The sequence below is a fragment of the Lactuca serriola genome, chromosome 8, assembly GCF_051521515.1.
Source record: "Lactuca serriola cultivar US96UC23 chromosome 8, Lser_US96UC23_V15, whole genome shotgun sequence".
NCBI classification, from domain to species: domain Eukaryota; kingdom Viridiplantae; phylum Streptophyta; class Magnoliopsida; order Asterales; family Asteraceae; genus Lactuca; species Lactuca serriola.
This window is the reverse complement of record NC_136415.1, coordinates 125,104,309-125,125,630: the sequence shown is the minus strand read 5'-3', so window position 1 is coordinate 125,125,630 and position 21,322 is coordinate 125,104,309. Positions and strand designations below refer to the sequence as shown.

Genomic DNA, 21,322 nt, shown 5'->3' with positions numbered 1-21,322 from the left:
TGAACGATTAAATATATGGAAAGAATTTACCGAATCGTTCTTGGATTATGTTGTTCTTGATGGAAAAGATCTTCCTTAACCTCCCCAAGCTTGCACTTTTTAAGATTAAGACACTAAAGCACCAAAGTCACATGAGATTTTCGGATCTAGGGTTTGTCAAAACCCCCAAATCCACTATTAAAATGCAAGAAAATGGGAGGACGGACACGACCCGTGTTGGTCCCTGGATGCTGATCCCCACTTTTTGAACTTGAAAGTTCCCCTCTTTTTGAAATGAAATACTTTTGCATCCCAAGGTCTGTTTTTTTTTTTGGTTTGAAAACAATGACAAAACACATTTGGAACATTAAAAACCATAAGAATGCAAAGAACAAAATGTTTTAACGAAAAATGACGAAAATACCCCCGGGTTGCCTCCCGGTTAGCTGCCCTTGTTTTAAGTCGTTGGCTCGACTTTGCCCCCGCATATGCTTCTTTCTAAGAATGTGGTCCTCTCCAACACATCAATCTTCTTGCCATCTCCTTCAACAGAACTTTCAACCTTCCTTTGGCTTTCTTTTTGCGCACAAACCAAAAAGGACTTAAACCTTTAATATCAGAGATTGTCCACTTAGTCCTTTTTTGGTATTTGTTCACCAGGGTTATCAACTCATTCTCTTCCTTCTTTGATAGTTTATTTGAGTTGATGACCGGCTGAGTGCTCTCCTTCTCTACATGTATATTCTTTAAGGGGTCCGGTGGAGTTTTTGCTCCCGGATCTTGTGTTTGTTCCACTGGTGGAAGGAGTTTGGCTTCGGTAGTAGGTAATTCTACTTCTCTTCCAGCAAACCGCATGTGCTTATCATCCTTGAACTTCAAAATCTCCAGCACCTCCTCGTTTATACCGCACTCCTTTGCAAGTTCTTTGGCTTTTTCCCTGTCTAATTTTTGTGACAAGACTAACTCCATAAAATCATGGTTAGTCGACTGTAAGCTCTTTTCAGCCAATGGTTGGATCATATTCACAAAATTCACAGATTTAACATCAGAAGGAACCTTTTTTGCTTCATAAACATTGAATTTGATAACTTCACCATCAAATTCCATACTTAAAGTTCCATTGTAGACATCAATTTTTGTTTTAGAAGTTTTAAGGAAAGGTCTACCCAAAAGTATGGAACTTGAACTTGGAGAGTCATCATCTCGCATATCTAAGACATAAAAATCACCCGGGAAAACAAATTCATCAACTTGCACTAACACGTCCTCCAATACACCTTTTGGATGTACCAAAGACCGGTCTGCAAGTTGGATGATCACACCAGTTTTGCTCAATGTTCCTACACCAATTGATTTGAAAAGAGAATATGGTAGGACATTTACGGATGCACCTAGGTCAATCATAGCTCGAGGCACATAAAGATTCCCCTATTTGCAAGGCACGGTAAAGACATCGGGATCCTTGCACTTTGGGGGCATCCTCTTTTGCAAAACCGCGGATACATGCTCCCCAACTGTTACTACTTGATTTCCTTTTAATTTCTTTTTATATACACAAAGATCCTTAAGGAACCTTGCATATCTAGGTACCTGCTTGATGGCCTTGAGGAGTAGAATGTTGATATGAACTTTCTGGAACATTTGCATAATCTCACTCTCCTCCCGTTCTTTCTTCGTGCTCTTTAATCGTTCAGGAAATGGAGCAGGTGTGGCCTTAGACTCAGTGACAAAGGGCTTCTTTTCGGTTGTTTTGTCTTCCTTCTTCTCTTCTTTGGTTGCCTCTTCGACCACTATTTCTTCTTCTTCTTGACCAACCGACACTTTTGGACCATCGTAACTCTTTCCGACTCTCAAAGTGATGGCACACACGTTGTGCCTTGGGTTCGTTTCTGTTTGGGCGGGCAACTTTCCTTGAGATTCTAGTTTGCTTACAGAAATAGCAAGTTGTGAAACTTGTTGCTCTAAGTTCTTTATACTTGCTTTTGTCTCTTGTTCGAAAGTTTGGGTGCTAGTGGCCAAACTCTTCACTATGTCCTCTAAGGACATACTTGATGAACCCATTTGTTGAGGAGGGTGTTGTGGCTGCCTCGGCTGAAAGTTTTGTGGTGGAAAAGGTGGTCTTTGTTGGTCACTACTAGAAAAAAGGCCTTTTACAACGCTCATTGTGCGTCGTAAAACGCTCAGACGACGCACAAATGCGCGTCAAGGAAGGCCCTGTCATAAAGAGAGACGACGCGCATTTACGACGCACATTTATGACGCGCATTTACGACGCGCGGTTATGACACGCAATGCGTATCAAGGAAGGCCCTGTCATAAAGGAAGACGACACACATTTGCGTGTCGTAACCTTACGACGCGCGTGTTTATGACACGCAATGCGTATCAAGGAAGCCCCAGTCAAGAAAGGCCATGTCATAAATGAAGACGACACACATTTTTGCTTATCGTAATTTTAATTTTTTTTTAAATATATTTATATATTTATTAATTTATAAATTAAATTTGCATTTGATCTCTCATAATAGAAATAAAATACCATATACACAAAATACAATCCATTGCATAATATAAAATAAAATATCATATACAAAAAATACAATCCATTGCATTTAATCTATATGTATAACAAAGACACATGTGTTAAACTTGTACATTACCATTAACATCTAATCGTATGGACTCGAGCGTTAAACTTGTTACCATTAACATTTGATTCATAAGTCCTTTCAACAAGATTATTACCTGCATAAATGAAAACAAACAGGAACATTAACAGCCCAACTATGAACAATTTCACAAGATGCGCCAAAAATGATGATCATTAATAACTCCTTTCAAGGATAATTTGGTTTGGATAGAAGATTAAACTAAATACAAATCATAAAGAATCTAAAAAAAGTCAAATAGGAGACTGCTATATATTACTCAACTTTATGATCAATTTGAAGCTTACTCTTGTGGTATAATAAACTGTGTTTGCAAGTAAAACTTACACATGGTTGCTTTAGCAATTGATTTTGACATGTTATGATAGTTTTTTTTGTTTTGGAAGCAACAATTCATTACCAAATGGGAGACTGTTATATATTGTACATATAATTCTGGTAAATTCTACCAGAAGAGTGCATGTGCAGTTTAATCCTAGACACAAATATCCTAGTATTCATCAGATTTTATCTATCTACGATACAAAATAATCAACATGCCATTGAATTTATAACAGGGGTAAAGTCGTAAAAACTCCAAAAAACTATACCTATTGTCCTAGATTAGTCAGGAACTTTTTTGTGTCCAAATTAGGTCCTTGAACAAGTATTTTTGTGGCTATAGAAGAGTCAACATTTTAAAGTTGACTTAACCTGTAAACCTGCTATTGCCAACCCATAAGGACCTAATATGAAACAATGGCATAGTTTATTGGAGTTTTTCCTTTTATAACAAATATCAGGCATTATTTTAGCAGCAGGTGATGGAACATGATATGAAACTAACCTCCTTGGATGTTGTGCTTGTAGCAGGTGCATTTGATGTCTCTATTGGCCCAGGGAAAACAACTGTTACCCGGAATATGGTGGGCCATTACTGGTATTTGAACATTTCACGCTGCCTCTATTGTCATACACTCTTCTGTTTGTTTAAACAAGTTATTGGTGTATTAATAATTATTCATGTCAAAGTAAAGAGAGATACTTGCCACAAAGCATAAAGCACATATTATCAATACAAGCAGAAAGTAAAGAGAGAACAAGAACATAAAAAAATACCTGCTTTCACGATCACGATCAGGTTCTCTAATTTCCCTTTCTTTTTCTTTTTCTTTTTCTTTGTCTTTGTCTTTCTTTATCTTTAACCTCTCTATCATGGCTCTTTAACCTCTTTATCAAAAAAAATTTCCAGGAAACATATATGTATGCACCTTAAGATAATTTCCATAAAAACACTTTAATTCATGTGCTAACACTATTACAAATAAACATAGAATTTATTGGTAAAACAGAAAAAAAAAAAAAAGGTTACATACAGGGTACTTTGGACAATATGTTGGTTTGGTCATGATGTATATGATATGTAATAACTTAAATAGACATCAGGTGACAACCATAAAACATAACTTCACAAAAAGAGACATTAATTAATGACTCCATATTGCACTTCTCCAAGAAAATGACTCCATATTGCACTTCTCCCTGTAGAAAAGGTAATATAAAATGTTATAAGGCGACTCAAATATTAGTTAACTAGATCCAATACAGCTCATTGCAGGTACCCATATTTTTTGTGTTGAACCTTCAATACAGCTCATTGCAGCTACCCGTATTTCCTGGTGATCACTAGACAATGGAACAAGAACAGAATAAAATAGTTACTTACACAGAAGTGTAGACTTTCTTTTTGGACAACATCAGCAACACCTACAATCAGAGAAGTCTTGTAAGAATACCTTTTTGCTGGTGCTGGTGCTGCAATAGCAGCCCATGGATCATCCTCATCAACAACAGACCCACTCCCACTCCCTCCTGCTGCTGTTGCTTTCACATTCAAATTTGAAGACCTTGAAGCCAATTTTGGGGCAGGAGCTGGATCAGGTGCAATTATTGAGCCCCATAAATCATCATATGCATCTTTGCTCACATGTGACGTAGATTTCGGCCGAGGAATTGATCCTGGAAAGAAAAAACAAATACAATTCTATAAAATTAACAAATAAATAAACATATCATAAAAGTTAGAAAATGAATAAATAAGTAATACCTTGTGTTTTTGTGTGTACGACAAGCCGTTTTTGAGCTGCTTCGATGTTTGCAAGAGCAGGTGGCAGCTTTTCGTCTTCTAGTGGCAACATATCGTCCCACCCGTCTTTTTCAATCTCTTCATCTTCATGAATACCGATACTGTTCTCGAGCTCCCCCCAGTCGTCAGTCGAGGTAGGTGACACCGGTGCAGGTTGATCCGCCATGTCACCACCATAATCTAAACTTCCACCTCGGACTAGTGTTGTTGTACTTTGGGTATGTGTACTTGATACTACTACTAAGATGATACAAATCTAGTAATTATTTTACCATAAAAAAATTAAAATTATGTTTGTGTCTAGTGTAGTGTTTGTTACAACAATGTTTACATGTAGTGGGGACAACAGAAACAAGAGGTGACGTGGATTTTGGAGGCATTGCTTGTGTGGTTTGTTCAGAGGGTTTGCCTTTTGTTGTCAAAGAGTTCATTGCCCATCTGTATTATAAAATTATAAATTACAATTCCATGTATTGTTGGTTGGGTTTTAGTCTTACTTTTTAAAGCCAGCATGAAGCAAAATAAATAGATTACATACCCAAGTATACTTGCGTTCCCTGGAAGTGATGAAATTGTGGACCCCATACCCTCACTGCTATCCCCACCAGATGTCTACAAAAACATAGTATTAAACACGTTGTTTAATAATAACCAATGATATATAATATAATATAGCCAGGGATTCCAAAAAGAAAATGAAACAACAACCTTTTCATGGTACTGCTTAACTATCTGCAAAAATTGTTCAACTGCTTGGAAAGCCTTTGACCAGACATCACTGTAGAAAATCAAAAAAATTTAATTTTAATTTGGAAAATTAAACACTAGCTAATACAACTAAAGGAAAATAAGATAACCTGTGAGGATCAATTGTGAGAACAACAACATTTGGCAGTATACGAGCTGCAATCTCTTGGGGTTCATAATACGAGCTGGTGGCACACAGAGCCATTATACCTGCCACCCCCAGAATGAGTATTTGTATTTTAGAAAAAATATTTATATATAGAAAGAAAGATTGATAATTAATTAAGTAATTTCATTGGGGGAAAATATAAAACCAAAGTAAATTGACCTGCTCATCTAGCAAGAGGAAATGTATCACGCACAGTGAACGCATTAATCAACACTCTCTTACGTGTCTGCAATTTTATTAACCATAAATAAATTAATAAATAAATGCATTTGCTTCAAGGAAAGAAAGGAGTTTTGAAATAATCAGTGAGTATTTTACTAAAAAATGCAAATGGGGGGTTTTACTAACTATGAGATAAATTCATTTCAACAAAGATATGGGAAAAGCATTTATAGGTTTGAGATTAATATATTTTAATAAAACTTACCATATGATTCCCATGTATGATGGCCCTTGATAGGTAGCTATGTTTCATCTACTATCATGCCCAAAAAAGAGAAATTAAATATTAGCAATTTTCAAAATATGCAAGAAAATATTTTGAAACTAAACCTAGTTGAAACAAAGTATAATCTGAACCTTTAAACCATCAAGACCATTTGCATTTGCATGTCTACAGCCTGTTCAATATGAACACAAACAAGAATCACTGATTATTCATTGGATTTTAGCATTCATAAAATGTTATTGATGTAGAGCATACCTACTAGGAATTGTTGATGAGCAGCAGCCACGAGTGGAAGAGGAAATATAAGCGACTTGGCTGTGTCTAAAACAGCCCCCTGTAATACACAAGAGCGATTGTCACCAGCTTCTTCAATACCTCCGCCACAAGAGCATATGCATTATCCGACAAACTAAAACAACAAAGGTTATAGTTTAACACAACATGTTCCCATATGATTTAACATATAATGAGAAAAGTGAAGTGAAGTGGTGATCACATACCATTCACGTGCAAGCATTGAGCATAGAAGACATAGTTCTGCTTGTGGTAAGTTTAGCAGCATAATGTGGGAATCATATTCTGTATTAGCACCGGAAGATGAGGGCTTAGAGGCATGATCAGCTTTGGCTGATTTGGTATTTGAGCCTAAGCCACTAGCATCATCAGCATTTAGTGTGGACATCTGAGCAGGTTAATCTTCAGGAGTAGGAGCTTGCTTGCTTTCCGCATTGTCAATGATCACATCTAACAAGTTCAGCAGCTGAAATGCAGCAGATCAAACATCAATTAGGGAAGAAGAAAAGAAAAATACATTTATGATTTTACCAAAAGAAACGAATGTGCAAATTCTACCTGCTCAAGATGTGCAAGAACTACTTCAAAACATAATAACACATAAAAGAACAATACATGTAATCTACCTCAATGTTATTGCTATTGTACATTACACTTCAAATTTAATAAAAACATGTGTAGTTCCTTGCTCAAAATATATAATATAGCATGAAAACGCAAGAGTCACTCATTGGGGCATTTTATCAAACAGTTGGTGTTCACCACAAAGTATCCCTAAACAGGAAGTGATTAATTATTCAAAGATTACTAGGTTGTTGTCTTATGTAGTAACAAAGCAACCAGAAATAACAAGCAGTAGCCTGAGTTGTAGGAGCGTAGAAAAATAAAATATCAACTATGTTTAGAAGATTCAAAAGATTTACAAACAGCGTAATTCATAAAAACAAAGTGTTTACTGATGACTATACTAAGATTTGATTACTCACCTGCATATATAAATGCGTGATGGTTCCATCATTGGCAGTGGGTAACAAGTTCATGACATCAACAACTCTGTAGTCACAAAACCTTGTGGTGAGATTCTTGAGGGTTTCAACGACCCTATTAGGCTCAAGAGTAACCAGGTCGCAGGGGTGTGATGCCATATCGTGAATCCATAGCCAAGCTGGGTGAAGGAACAATTATTAACTCCACGCCGGAGTACTTGATATGAGATACGAGCTTCGTTGCGTTATTCTTTAAGATAAACAAAAGGGATTCGGTAGTGGTGGAGGTGGATTAGGGTTTACAGAGAAAAGGAGAAGGAGACAGTGAAAATTGTCGGCTGGTGGAGAGGATGAACTCGTTATTCCTTCCCGAACAACAACAACTTGATCAGAGAACGAAACCTGCAAACGAGGTCCAAGGTTTACATGGAAACCTTAAAAGATGGAATAAACCTAGACAATGGCCATTGTAGATTGATAGATTGAAGACCTGGAGTGATCCCTTGTGAAGAAAGTTGTGCGATTATAGAGAGTCCTTGTTGACTGAATCCAAAGATTCCGTCAATGGCTCTATCGGGTTTGGTTAAATCCCCAGTTTGGAATGTGCTACATCTGGTTCATGAACTTGCCAAGTCAATTAGGGTTTTTTTAATGAAAAATGAAAGGGGTTAATGGATTGGGATGATGTCCTACCTGGGAAAACAAAGAAAAAAAAAGGAGACCTCGCAGTTCAATTACGATTCACCTTCGAGGTTTACAGAGAGACGGGAGGTAGAGAATGAAGGGAGATCTAGAAGAGAGAGTATCAGAGAGGGGAGAGTGGATTGCAAGGATGAAAAGTAGATAGAAGATAAAAAAAAAAAACAAGGCGGGTTTTCAAAATTTTGGGGATTTCGTTTCCCCCTTCATTAACTAAAAGCGCGTTTCATTAAAATTATAAAGCGACAGGTACAGATGACGCGCGTTTAAGATAAAGCGCCCTCCGTGTTTTTAATTTTTTTTTCTTGAGACACTAAATTAAGGGCACGCAATAATGCGTGACGTAAATCCTTAAATTTTTTGGAGAGATGACACTATTTTAAGGGCACGTCCTTTTACGTATCATTAATTAGCGCGTGTCATAAAAAGCGCGTCATTAAAGGTCTATTTTCTAGTATTGGGTATTGATTTGGTTGACTTGGTTGATAACTTCCCTGTTGATTTCCTCCCCACCCTTGATTATTGTTCCGTCTTTGGTCGCCCCGTGGCTGATTGTATCCTCTTTGATTTGATCCAGAAAAGCCTCCCATGGCTTTTGCTTCTTCATAATCCTCTTCTTGAAGTTGTGGAACACATATCGGTTGGATGCCCTACTTGAGTGCAAATACCGCATGGGCAGGGTGTGGGTTGCACACCTTTGTCTTTGGCCAACAACATTACTACTTTTGTGAGCTTGGACAATTGAGCTTCAATCTGAGGAGTTTGAACTTCTTTTACACCCCGGGGTGCATCTGTATACCATTCTTCATCTTGGCTTGAATGTTTGGAATCTTCAGCCATGTTCTTGATTAGATTTCGGATCTCAGTTGGGGTCTTATCAGGCAAAGATCTGCCACTAGAAGCATTGAGAAGTCTTCTTTCCATTGGGGTCATACCTTCAATGAAATATTGTAAGAGCTGATACTCGGTGATCCCGTGCTTTGGACAACGGGCACAAAGTTTCTTAAATCTTTCCCAATATGTGTGGAAAGCTTCTCTTTTGCGTTGCTTGATTCCGATAATTTCCCTCCGTAGGGCTGAAGCTTTCATTTCGGGAAAATACTTATCCAAGAACAACCTCGCAAGGTCTACCCAAGTAGTCACCGTCCCCGGTGGGAGGTCATAGAGCCAGTCTTTAGCGGCGTCTTGCACTGCGAAGGGGAACGCCCTAAGCTTGATCTGATCCTCCGTGACATTGTGTGGTTTCATACCCACACATACTACATGAAACTCTGTAAGAAACTTATGAGGATCTTCATTCTCTAGGCCCCTAAATGTTGGGAGTAAGTGAATGAGCCCGGATTTGAGTTCCAAGTTGGTGGCAGCTGGGTATGTGATACAAAGAGGTTGTTGAGTAACCTCTTGTCTTGACCACTGACGGAGAGTTTGTTCGGGTGGTGGGTTTGGAGGATCATGATGATGGGTTTTAGGTAAAACAAATAAACTAGAAAACAATTCCTAAGTTCACATGCAACCTACTTTGGATCTATGTTTTATCTATTGAACATACAACTTTGAATTGCAAAACAATAACCCTAGAGGAGAGAGGCTATAATCGAAATTTACAAACTAGGGTTTAGTAATTACATACCTTTCAATTGTTATAGTAAACAATTCATAATTCCCTTGATCTTGATCTTGATCTTCTTGGAAGCTTAGCACCACAAGTGTAATGCCTCTAATGGAATCACACCCAAACTGGCAAGAAGGAAAGTAGAGGAGAGAGGGGAGAGGGAGTATGCAAAATTTTGGCCCTTAGGGTTTCTTCAAAAGAAAAGAGTGACCAAAACATGAACCGGGAGGCTCCTTATATAGCTGAGGGATCTAGGGTTTAGGGGAAACCCTAGTTATCCTTTGCTTAGGGCCTAAGCAAACCCAAGGGCCTTATCCAAGCCCCTATGGACGAAATTATTAGGGTTTCCCCTAAAGATTTCGTCCACCCTTATCCAAGGGGGTTCTAGAGCCTTCCACTCAACTATTAGATAATTGCAAACTAGTCCCTGCACTCTATAATTAATTCTTTTAACCCCAAAATTAATTCTAATTAATTTCTGGCTAACAATTAATTAAACAAAATGATTTCTCATTAATATATTAATCTTTTAACATATTAATAAATTCATTTATATTAATTTATTAATCTTATAATAAATTAATATCTCTCCTTTCATAATTTCCTTGTCCGGTTGCTAGGTTTGAGGGCAACCCAAAAGGACTGTGCTGCTATTAATTCAAGTACATATCAATTATAGTTATGGGCTTAGACACCTAATCCAATAGTCTCCCACTTGGATAAGTCTGTAACTATAATTGCTAGTATGCCTTCTAAATTTGACCAGCAAATTGTAGCTTCCAAAAAGCTGCTGCCGAACTCTGACCCAGTCAGTTACGTGTCCTAAGATAAGTGATCATATAATCCTTCGTTCTGCTAGATATCCCTAGACAAAAGACATGGAATGCAATCAACCTCTTTGTCCAGAATCTATGTTTCCCGATTCCTGATTAGTGATGATGTAGGACTTCTAATTGAACACATCAATTTAGTCCTGCCTGGGCCCAACACATAAGTCAACACCAAATCATCGAGGGGCCCACATATATCGCTTTTTCCCATTAAGGAAAAAGGAACGAATAAACATTGACTCATATGCTTGTATCTTTTACTCATCAAACCATACATGATAATACGTTTTATAACACCAAGTTACTGATGCTTTTTCGTATTACCAATGCATAGCTGACTTGCAAGTTACAACTCATATATCTCTGTTTCAAGATTATAAGATATTATCATCTCAATATTACTCGTGATGAACTCCATGAAGTAATACTCTGAGCGCGGGTTTATCCAATACTCAAATCTCAATTTCTGAGTACTCATGAACGTTGCAGCAAAATCTATTGCCATGTCTATCCTTAGACAATCTACAATCCAGTTCATGACAGTCTTGATTCACTACTTACTTCCAAAAGTACGAGCGACTGTGGAGTTTGAATAATCTTATTATTCGGGAAGTAAAACATGCAAAAATGAAACACAATAATTGACAAAAAGTAGAACCCAAACTTATAAAAAATACTTTATTATTTAATCACCAAAAGTCAATTACATTTACTTTGTTACAAGTTTCAGAACAAAACTAATCTAACTATTAAAACTAATATCATCTTTCAGTCCTATGCTCCGAGCATGCTGAATATGCTTAGCCCTACTCAGACCCTTTGTGAGGGGATCTGCTGGGTTATCTTCAGATGACACCCTCTTCACTATAAGATGGCCTTCTTCTACTCTATGTCTGATGAAATGGTACTTTCTGTCGATATGTCTGGTTTTACCATGATCTCTTGGTTCCTTTGTCAAGGCAACCACTCCTTCATTATCGCAGAACAGTTCCATAGGCTCCTGGATGGTTGGAACAACTCCGAGATCCCCGATGAAGTTCCTCAACCAAGCTGCTTCTTTCGACGCTTCACTTGCTGCTATGTACTCTGATTCACAAGTAGAATCAGCCACAGTATGTTGCTTGGAACTCTTCCAAGTAACTGTTCCTCCATTTAATAAGAATACCCAGCCTGACTGAGAACGGAAGTTATCTCTATCCGTCTGAAAGCTGGCATCACTGTACCCTTCTACTCTCAAAGTATCATTGCCACCAAGTACAAGGACCTAGTCCTTCGTTCTTCGCAAATACTTGAGTATATTCTTCATGGATATCCAATGAGCTCTACCTGGGTTTCCCTGATAGCGACTGACCATGCTCAAAGCAAATGCCACATCAGGGCGAGTACATGTCATAGCGTACATGATCGATCCGACAGCGGAAGCATAAGGTACACGACTCATGTCATCTATTTCCTCATCTGTACTCGGGCATTGAGTCTTACTCAATTTGGTATTGCTCTGGATAGGTAGCTCTCCCTTCTTGGAATTTTCCATACTAAACCTCTTTAGTACCTTATCCAAGTATGTGCTCTGACTAAGTCCAATTAGTCTCTTCTTTCTATCTCTCAATATTCTAATCCCAAGAATATAGGCGGCTTCTCCTAGGTCTTTCATGGCAAAACACTTTCCAAGCCAAGACTTAACTTCATTCAAGGTTGGAACGTCGTTACCAATGAGTAATATGTCATCGACATATAACACCAGAAAAGTTACTATACTCCCACTAGCCTTGATATACACACAAAACTCATCTTCACTTCTAGAGAAACCAAACTCTTTGACTTTCTCATGGAAGCAAAGATTCCAGCTGCGAGATGCTTGTTTCAATCCATAGATGGATTTCTCAAGCTTGCACACTCTATTGGGAAACTTTGCATCAACAAAACCCTCTGGCTGACTCATGTAAACATCTTCAGCCAACTTCCCATTAAGGAAGGCAGTATTGACATCCATCTGCCAGATTTCATAGTCATGAAAGGCAGCTATGGCGAGCAATATCCTAATAGATTTAATCTTAGCTACTGGCGAAAAGGTCTCATCATAGTCAACCCCTGGGGTTTGAGTGAAACCTTTTGCAACCAGTCGAGCCTTGAATGTATGCACATTCCCATCCATGTCTGTCTTCTTCTTAAAGATCCATTTGCACCCAATTGTCGTACGACCTGGTGCACTACCAACCAAATTCCAAACTTGGTTGTCATACATGGACTTAATCTCGCTCCATTGCCTCTTTCCACTTGGAAGCCTCTGGGCCTGCCATTGCTTCCTTATAAGTGACTGGTTCATCTAAGTTTACCAATGTTCTGTCACTTATGAATGTGTCACCATCTGAAGTAATATGAAAACCATACAACTCAGGTGGCACACTCACCCTAGTGGATCTTCGAAGAGGTAATGATTTATCAACTGGTTCAACAGAAATTGTTTCCTCTAGTTGAGTGCTAGTGTCATCTAAGGTTCCTTCATTGGTTGACTCTTGAATCTCTTCAAGGTCAATGGTACTCCCACTGTCCTCTTTGAATATGAGCTCTCTTTCCAGAAAGACTCCTCTTTGAGCTACAAACACCACGTTTTCACTAGGTCTGTAGAACAAATATCCAAAAGACTGCTTTGGGTAACCAATGAAAACACATTTCTCACTTCTAGCTGCTAGCTTGTCGTGAGTCTCTCGTCTTACGAAAGCTTCACAACCCCAGACTTTAATATGTGCTAACTGTTGGATTAATGTCTAAGTCCATAACTATATTTGGTATGTACTTGACCCGACCCGACATGGTCCATTTGGGTTGCACTTCACTGACACAATTTATATGGATAATCTTTTGAGAATAGTATGTTTATGATTAATATTAATATATTATAAGTTCTAATATATTAATATGGAATCATATTATTTAATTAGTATTGATCAAGAATTAATTTATAATTAATTAAGTGATCAAAAGGAACTAATTAAATATGGACTCTTATATATATGGAATGGGCCAAGTTCATTTAGGTCGGGCTAAGCTTTCATGGATATTCCATGGAGTGTTTAACCCATGGATCCTAGGAAATGAAAGGTCATGGGTATTAGGGTTTAACCCTAATCCTCCATACTATATAAAGATGTCCTTGGTTGGTGAAATTGGCACTAGTGTGTGGTACACTAAGAAGGGCTAGCCAATTTCACTAGAGAGAACCAAGTATCCATATTCTCTAAAGTCTTCCAAGGTGTTTTGGTGATTTGTGATTCCATTTGAGGCTTCCACACTATTGGGGCTAAGCTCTTAAAGCTTGAAGACATCAAGCTACATCAAAAGGTATGTCATCTAACTAGTACTTTGTAGTATAAGAACTTCATAATATGCTAGTTAGGATTAAAGCCTTGGAAAGTTCTTATTTGCATGTATTATAGAGAAAACATAGATCCAAGGTTTATAGGGTTGCATGTACACCATAGGAGTGTTAGAATGCTCAAAACCCAACAGTGGTATCAGAGCCACGGGTTGTTTTCTGTTATATTGATGCAAATATTTTATTTTCAAAGTTGAAAAAAAAAACATGAAGTTTGTCAAATTTTAAGATAATTACTTGTTCTTGTGAAAAACTAATTATTTGTAAAATTTGAATAATTTGCTTTATGAGTTGAATTAGGTCAAATTTAATAAAAGATAAAATGATATGATTATTTTATTAGTTTTAAAAGTTTGATCTAAAGAGTTTTATTTTTTGAAACCTCCATAAGTTATGGATATGAAAAGGTTTTAAAAAAAATTGATTCAAAGTTTTTATGGAGTTACAAAATTTGGTGTTAATGTTTTAAAGGATTCCATAACTTAAGAATAAGTTATGGATCACCAAAAGTTTTTTGTTTTACCTTGTTTTATGAGTGAATTTAGATTAATGAATAAAATTATGTGATAGTTGGTTTTAATCCAAATTAATCTAAAAGAAGTTCATAAAATGTGTTTATGTAACTTATAAGTCACATTTATGAATCTTAAAACTCATAAAAGTTGTCATAGGTTACAAAATGAAGAGTCTTTTTCCTCATTAAATTGTTTTATGACTCCATAACTTGTCCTCAAGTTATGGATGACCAAGAGTCTCTTCATTAAATAATAAATTAAAAAAAAGTGTAACCTTAATTAATTCCATAAGTTATAAAATAAAGAAAAGTTAATTCTTTTATTAGTTTAAAGTCTTCCATAACTTGTCCTCAAGTTATGGAACTTGAAGAGTTTTTGGATTAAAACTACTTTAAACACATAAGTAATGGAATTAATTAGTTTTGAATAGTTTCAAAACTTGCCCTCAAGTTTTGGAATTTGAAAAGTTTTCACTTATGAATACTTTAATTCCAAGTTAGCCCTTAGAATTTTAAAGAATTAAAATTCAACCCTTATACTTTATAATATTATAAGTTAATAATATATATATATATATATATATATATATATATATATATATATATATATATATATATATGTATAAGAGTAAAGTCAGTCTTACCGCTAGTAGGCCTCATTCACGAAGCCGGTCTATAAGGTGGGTATAAGGTTGTTGCCTATAAAATGGCAACTTAATGGGTGTCCACTCTCACCCACCGCTTGCTTGACTGGTGGAGGGTCGTTAGCCAAACGGGTTTGACAGGACTATAATTATCCCTTCATTAAAAGTATTAATGATAAATACTAAGTAACTAAACTCTTATAAATACCCAATCTTAGTTACTTAGGAAAATGTGAATAAGGTGCTAATCCATGAAATTACACTTTGCACTTTGTTTAAGTCGGTTAGTGGAGCATGTGTGGTTAACCGGCACACTAACTCGTATTTAACAAGGTAGGCAAAGGGTAACTTAATGTTTATCATAGTATCGGTGGAGCGTGTGTGGTTAACCGACACATCGATTGAGGGGTAAACACTTAAGGGTACCAAGTAATTTATATGGTTACTTCACACCTTGTTTTGTGATCCTCGGCATCCCAGTCACAAAACCTGAAGGGCACACTCAAGATTGAAACATGCCATTGAACAGTTCAATGAATCTCAATAGATCTAGGAGTTTCAAAACCAATTAAAACCTAATAATACATTTCGTTTATCTTGGTGGAAATTGGTGAATCGTCATTCACCTACCTTCAAATATTTTATAGCTTGGATTACAGCATCCCTCTTCTAAGTTATAAAATAGTTTGTTGGGTCCTAGCCTTAATATTTCATATTGGGTGTTATATTAAGGACTTAAGATCAACTATATTGAATATCTCCCAAAAGATGTCTGGTTTAGACATTTATGATCTTCCTAAATCTCTTGAAACAAGCTTTCCTAAATGAAGATGATGTCCCATGGAAATCATACTTCTTTCACCTCCTCCAATTATTCTCCTTAACCCACAAGTTCAAGGTCACTCAAGCCCTATTGGCAAGGTAAGGTCTAGGTGTGATCACATCTTGGAGATGTAGTCATATATTGACAAGCCGGGAGAGTTGGGTGTCAAAGTCTTGAGAAAGTTGGTGGTTCAATCACTTTCTAAGTCACATAGTGAGTTCCTTTGGGACACCTATGAAACAGACTATGACAAGACCCTTAATGATCTTATCTATTTGTTAAGATCAACTTCCTTAAAACTTGATGGACATTGACATTAGTGACACAGGAAATCCAGAAAAGCATTATCTTCCCAATGGTAAAGGGATCGGCCATAGTCAACTCGGTTGACCAAATGGTAAAGAGAAAAGCTAAGTCTGTGATAGTCCCTTGTACCATTATCAAAGGGTCCATATGTTTATATTGCCAAAGGAAGGGGCATTGGTTGCGAAGCTGCCAAATTTACATAAGGATGTTAAAGTCAATAAGTTTGACTCTACTTCAGGTAAATTCCACTATCTAACTCTGCTAAGTTTCTATTCTGAGATTCCTGATACATGATGTGACTGGGTCACATGGTGATGTTTTAAGAATCAAAGAAAAGTGAAGAAACTTAAAGAAAGAATATGTTGAATCTGATGGCGTAGATGGATTTCTATCGCATAGTTTGAAGATCGGATTCTTGAGCTACTTCTTAGGAGTTATGAGATATTGCTTAGGAATAGATAACAAGTTTTCATATGGATTGTAAGGACAAGTTCTTCCGCAAAGTTTTTAAAATAAAAGGAAAATTTTTTATTTTATTTATTTTAAAATATCCTTACAATGGCATCTGTGGAAATTTTTGTTGCTTATAAGATTCCATTAATAGCAAGAGTGGAAGTATGAAATTGATTCTTTCATTTGTGGTAATGTCTAAATTTACCAAATAAGGAAAGATTCTCATCACCCAAGTTTCAATTGGACCGGAACTTGGAATCATGCAAGTTGTATAGCATGATGAATGAGAACTTTCAAGTATTGGAAAATTAAGACTAATTACTTGTTCACATGGATGTGTGAGTCAAGCGAAGGACTAAGGGATCGAGTACACAGTCTTGTGCACTGATTAAGTCCACCACAAAAGATCGATAAGATTATTCGTCATAATTTACTATAGCTCAGTAAATATGGTTATACTTACAAGCTTAAGTGTAATTCTGAGACATTGGAAAAGGTTCCAATGTATGGCAGAGCGAATAAGAAGAATCAAATTAGGTAGAAGGATAAAAGTTTCTCAAATCTGAAAAGATGGGAGAGAGTACTTTCGTATCAGTTTTGTGATCATCTTAATGATTTAGAGACCTTATCACAATTCATCCTCTAAGAACCTTCTTATAGCTAAGAAGAGGAACTTGAATTGTTGAAGTGGTTAAATCAAGAAGATGATTCATACTTCGTTCCAAAAACAATTCTTAGAGTTATACTCTAAGATTGTAACTTGAGTGACATGTCTTAAAGAAGGTTTAAAACTCTTGTACATTTGAAATTGGTAAGTTGTGATGTTTTGGATAAAACAAAGACCAACTAAGGCCAATTGTGTGAAGTGTTTGTCTTGATTAGAATCTGCACTACCTCTTGGATGTTTGACAAGGGCGTCTTATATGTCAAGAGGACAGTGGGAGTCTTAAAGGTCTTGAAAGTCTCAAGAACTAATCAAGAATAAACCTGAAGTTCTTCACTAGCACACGACTTGAGGTTTATAACCTATCGTGTTGACATATTCTATGCCCATTCCAGTTAAATTTGGCTTTGCATATGAGTTCTTAGAGTTCTCAATTTGTTGCACAACTACTTGGAAGCAATGGCAGGCCCTTGAGCTGCCAGGTGGCAAGAAATTAAGATTGAGTTCAGTCCATATGAGTTTGTATTTGTCATTATCCTTGTCTTGTGTCTATGGTTTTGACAATTCACATGGATAAGAACACATACACCATTAAATCTAAGTGTCATAAGGTTTCTCTCCGATTCATGAAAATGATGGTGAGGAAACACTTTCACTAAGTAGATTTTAGCTAGATAGCAATTGTGATATTTGCATTCTCAAAGTCGTTAGTGGAGCGTGTGTGGTTTACCGGCACACTAACCTGGACTTGTGAGAAGTGGCAAAAAGGTCTAACCATTATGATTACGGCAAATTGTTTAGACACACAAGTGTACTATCTAAGGGAAGGTGTATGATTTTGATAAAGTTTTATCAATCTAGTATCAGAAATCTAAACTTTGGTAAGAAAGTCAGCTGATTTCTGAGTACATGTCAAAGCTAGAGGGAGCATAAGTGTTATGCTAATAATCATCATGTTAGTGGGAGCATGATAATTATGATAAAGTATTGCAAGTTAGCAATGTTAATTATAGAAAACAAAAGGTTTCAATTGGGAAAGAGTTGTTTTGCTATAATTAAGGGAGAGGAAATTATACTTCATCTCAAATCTATAAGATTAGATCGTGAGGTTTTAATCATTTAGTCAAGGATATATATATATGAATTTCATGTTGGAATGGCTCAACATAAGGAAATTCTGTATATGGGTCCATTATTTGCGTTCTAAAATTCGATTATGATTACGACATCCCTTTTCATAATCTGAATTATGAGAACTTGGCAAATTGAAATGGAAATGTTATAGCAAAAGACTGGTTTAGTCTTTATGTGAGACATCATGAATCGATTCCCATATACTTCGGATATAGGATCGATTACATGTGCTATATTCATCCTTTCTAAAACTTTCCAAATGCCTGGGGCATTAAGAAGGGAAAAGGTTTAGAACTGGATATGACTAAAAGGATTAAACAATTGTCGAGGACAATCTAAGGTTTACCAAAGATTGGGTGCTCAAGGACAGTTGGAAGTATAGAGATAATTTTGAAAGGACCATATTGACATAATCTGTAAGGAGGCAACTCCTGTTCAGAAGTGATAGTCAAAATGGAATATGGAAATGTTTCAAAGTTAGAAATTATTCAATCTGTGTAAGATTAGGAAACTTAATGCAAGAAAGATGTTTCCAAGGAGCTGATCTCCTTTGGAATACTCTGTAATGATTGTTGTCAAGTCTTTCTGACTTTGTGCATAATCATTACAAGAGGATCAATGCATATAAGTTTAGAATCTAACAGATTTCAGTAAATGGCATGAATTTGGAATTCTTGCATTTGCAGTAAGGATTTGGGGGTGTGAAAAGAGAATCATTGGAGTTATGTTCAATTGATTTATATCACAAAGTAAAGATCATAGACAAACATAGTATTCATACTTGGTGTGTGGCATGACTAGTGTTTAGAAAACATAGTGTACATGCTTCGAGCATGGGACTACTATTGTTTTAAATTCAAGAATAAAGTTGATAGCTAAAACAGTATACATGAATAATGTGTAATCATATGGTGATAAATAAAAGGTGTTTTATTTATGTTCATAGGTTTTGATACCATATTGGATTCAATTATTCTTGTGTTTCATTTTGCATGTTTTGACTTCCCGAATAAACTAGGTTATTCTTCCAGAATGACTAAGTTATTCAAACCATCCACAGTCGGTCATATGTTGGAAGTAGATATGAATTAAGACTGTCATGGGTTGGCTTGTAAAGGTCTAAGGTGTTGGACAAAGGGCTACAACACTCATGAGTGCTCATAAGTTCTGAGTATTGGATTCAACCCGTGCTCATTGGAATCACTTCATGGATTTTATCACGAGTGATCATGAGACGATAATATCTTATATTCTTCAAACCTAGAGATATGAGTTGTTATTATGAGTTGGTTGTACATTGATTGCACGAAAACGCATTTGGTAACTCGGTGCTATAAAACGTGCCTTTGTGTATGATTCAACAAGTAGTAGAACAAGCCATATGAGTCGAAGTTTATCCATTCCTTTTACCTTCGGGGTAAAAGCGATATCTGTGGGCCCCTCGATGATTTGATGATGACAAATGGAAGTGCTCGGCCGGGCCAGGACTGATTTGATTTGTTCAATTAGTCAGTCGTCATAAATCGGAAATCGGGAAACAACAAATGGACAGAGAGAATGATTTTAATCCATGTCTCAGTCCATATGATATCTAGAATGGAGGAATATATGATCCCTTATCTAATGGACAAGTTCGTTGACAAGATCAGAGTTCGACAACGGCTTTAAGAGCTACGATTGCCAGTTAGGTTTGAAGTCATACGCAATAATAGTTTTAGACTTATCCAAGTGGGAGACTGTTGGATTAATGTCTAAATCCATAACTATATTTGGTATGTACTTGACCCGACCCGACATGGTCCATTTGGGTTGCACTTCACCGACACAATTTATATGGATAATCTTTTGAGAATAGTATGTTTATGATTAATATTAATATATTATAAATTCTAATATATTAATATGGAATCATATTATTTAATTAGTATTGATCAAGAATTAATTTATAATTAATTAAGTGATCAAAAGGAACTAATTAAATATGGACTCTTATATATGGAATGGGCCAAGTTCATTTAGGTTGGGCTAAGCTTTCATGGATATTCCATGGAGTGTTTAACCCATGGATCCTAGGAAATGAAAGGTCATGGGTATTAGGGTTTAACCCTAATCCTCCATACTATATAAAGATGTCCTTGGTTGGTGAAATTGGCACTAGTGTGTGGTACACTAAGAAGGGCTAGCCAATTTCACTAGAGAGAACCAAGTATCCATATTCTCTAAAGTCTTCCAAGGTGTTTTGGTGATTTGTGATTCCATTTGAGGCTTCCACACTATTGGGGCTAAGCTCTTAAAGCTTGAAGACATCAAGCTACATCAAAAGGTATGTCATCTAACTAGTACTTTGTAGTATAAGAACTTCATAATATGCTAGTTAGGATTAAAGCCTTGGAAAGTTCTTATTTGCATGTATTATAGAGAAAACATAGATCCAAGGTTTATAGGGTTGCATGTACACCATAGGAGTGTTAGAATGCTCAAAACCCAACACTAACGAGGGAACTTTCCATGTCCACATTTCGTGAGGTGTTTTGGCAACCTTCTTTGTAGGGACAAGATTGAGGATGTGGGCGGCTGTCTCTAAGGCATACCCCCAGAAGTGAATAGGAAGCGAGGCACGACTCATCATAGAACGAACCATGTCTAACAAGGTTCGATTGCGCCTCTCAGCTACACCATTTAACTGTGGTGTCCTAGGAGGATTCAATTGTGAGACTATCCCACATTCTTTCAGATAGTCGTTGAACTCGGTACTAAGATACTCCCCGCCTCTATCGGATCTAAGTATCTTGATCTTTCTGCCCAATTGATTTTCGACTTCATGCTTAAACTCTTTGAACTTTTCAAAGG

General features: G+C 36.6%; 1 protein-coding gene and 1 long non-coding RNA gene across 2 annotated transcripts; both read right to left on the bottom strand.

The window, feature by feature from the left end:
• Positions 1–477: 477 nt before the first annotated feature.
• Positions 478–2,040, bottom strand: LOC145067371 (uncharacterized). The gene is made up of 2 exons (XM_079014525.1): positions 1,570–2,040; positions 478–1,407 (listed from the first exon to the last, which is right to left on the bottom strand). The coding sequence occupies exons 1-2, from the start codon at positions 2,038–2,040 to the stop codon at positions 478–480; spliced, it is 1,401 nt and encodes a 466-aa protein (XP_078870651.1).
• Positions 2,041–5,110: 3,070 nt separating this feature from the next.
• Positions 5,111–5,541, bottom strand: LOC145065893 (uncharacterized). Its single transcript, XR_013688554.1, has 3 exons — positions 5,482–5,541; positions 5,312–5,385; positions 5,111–5,211 (listed from the first exon to the last, which is right to left on the bottom strand). It is a non-coding gene; the product is annotated as an uncharacterized LOC145065893 (long non-coding RNA).
• Between the last annotated feature and the right edge of the window lie 15,781 nt (positions 5,542–21,322).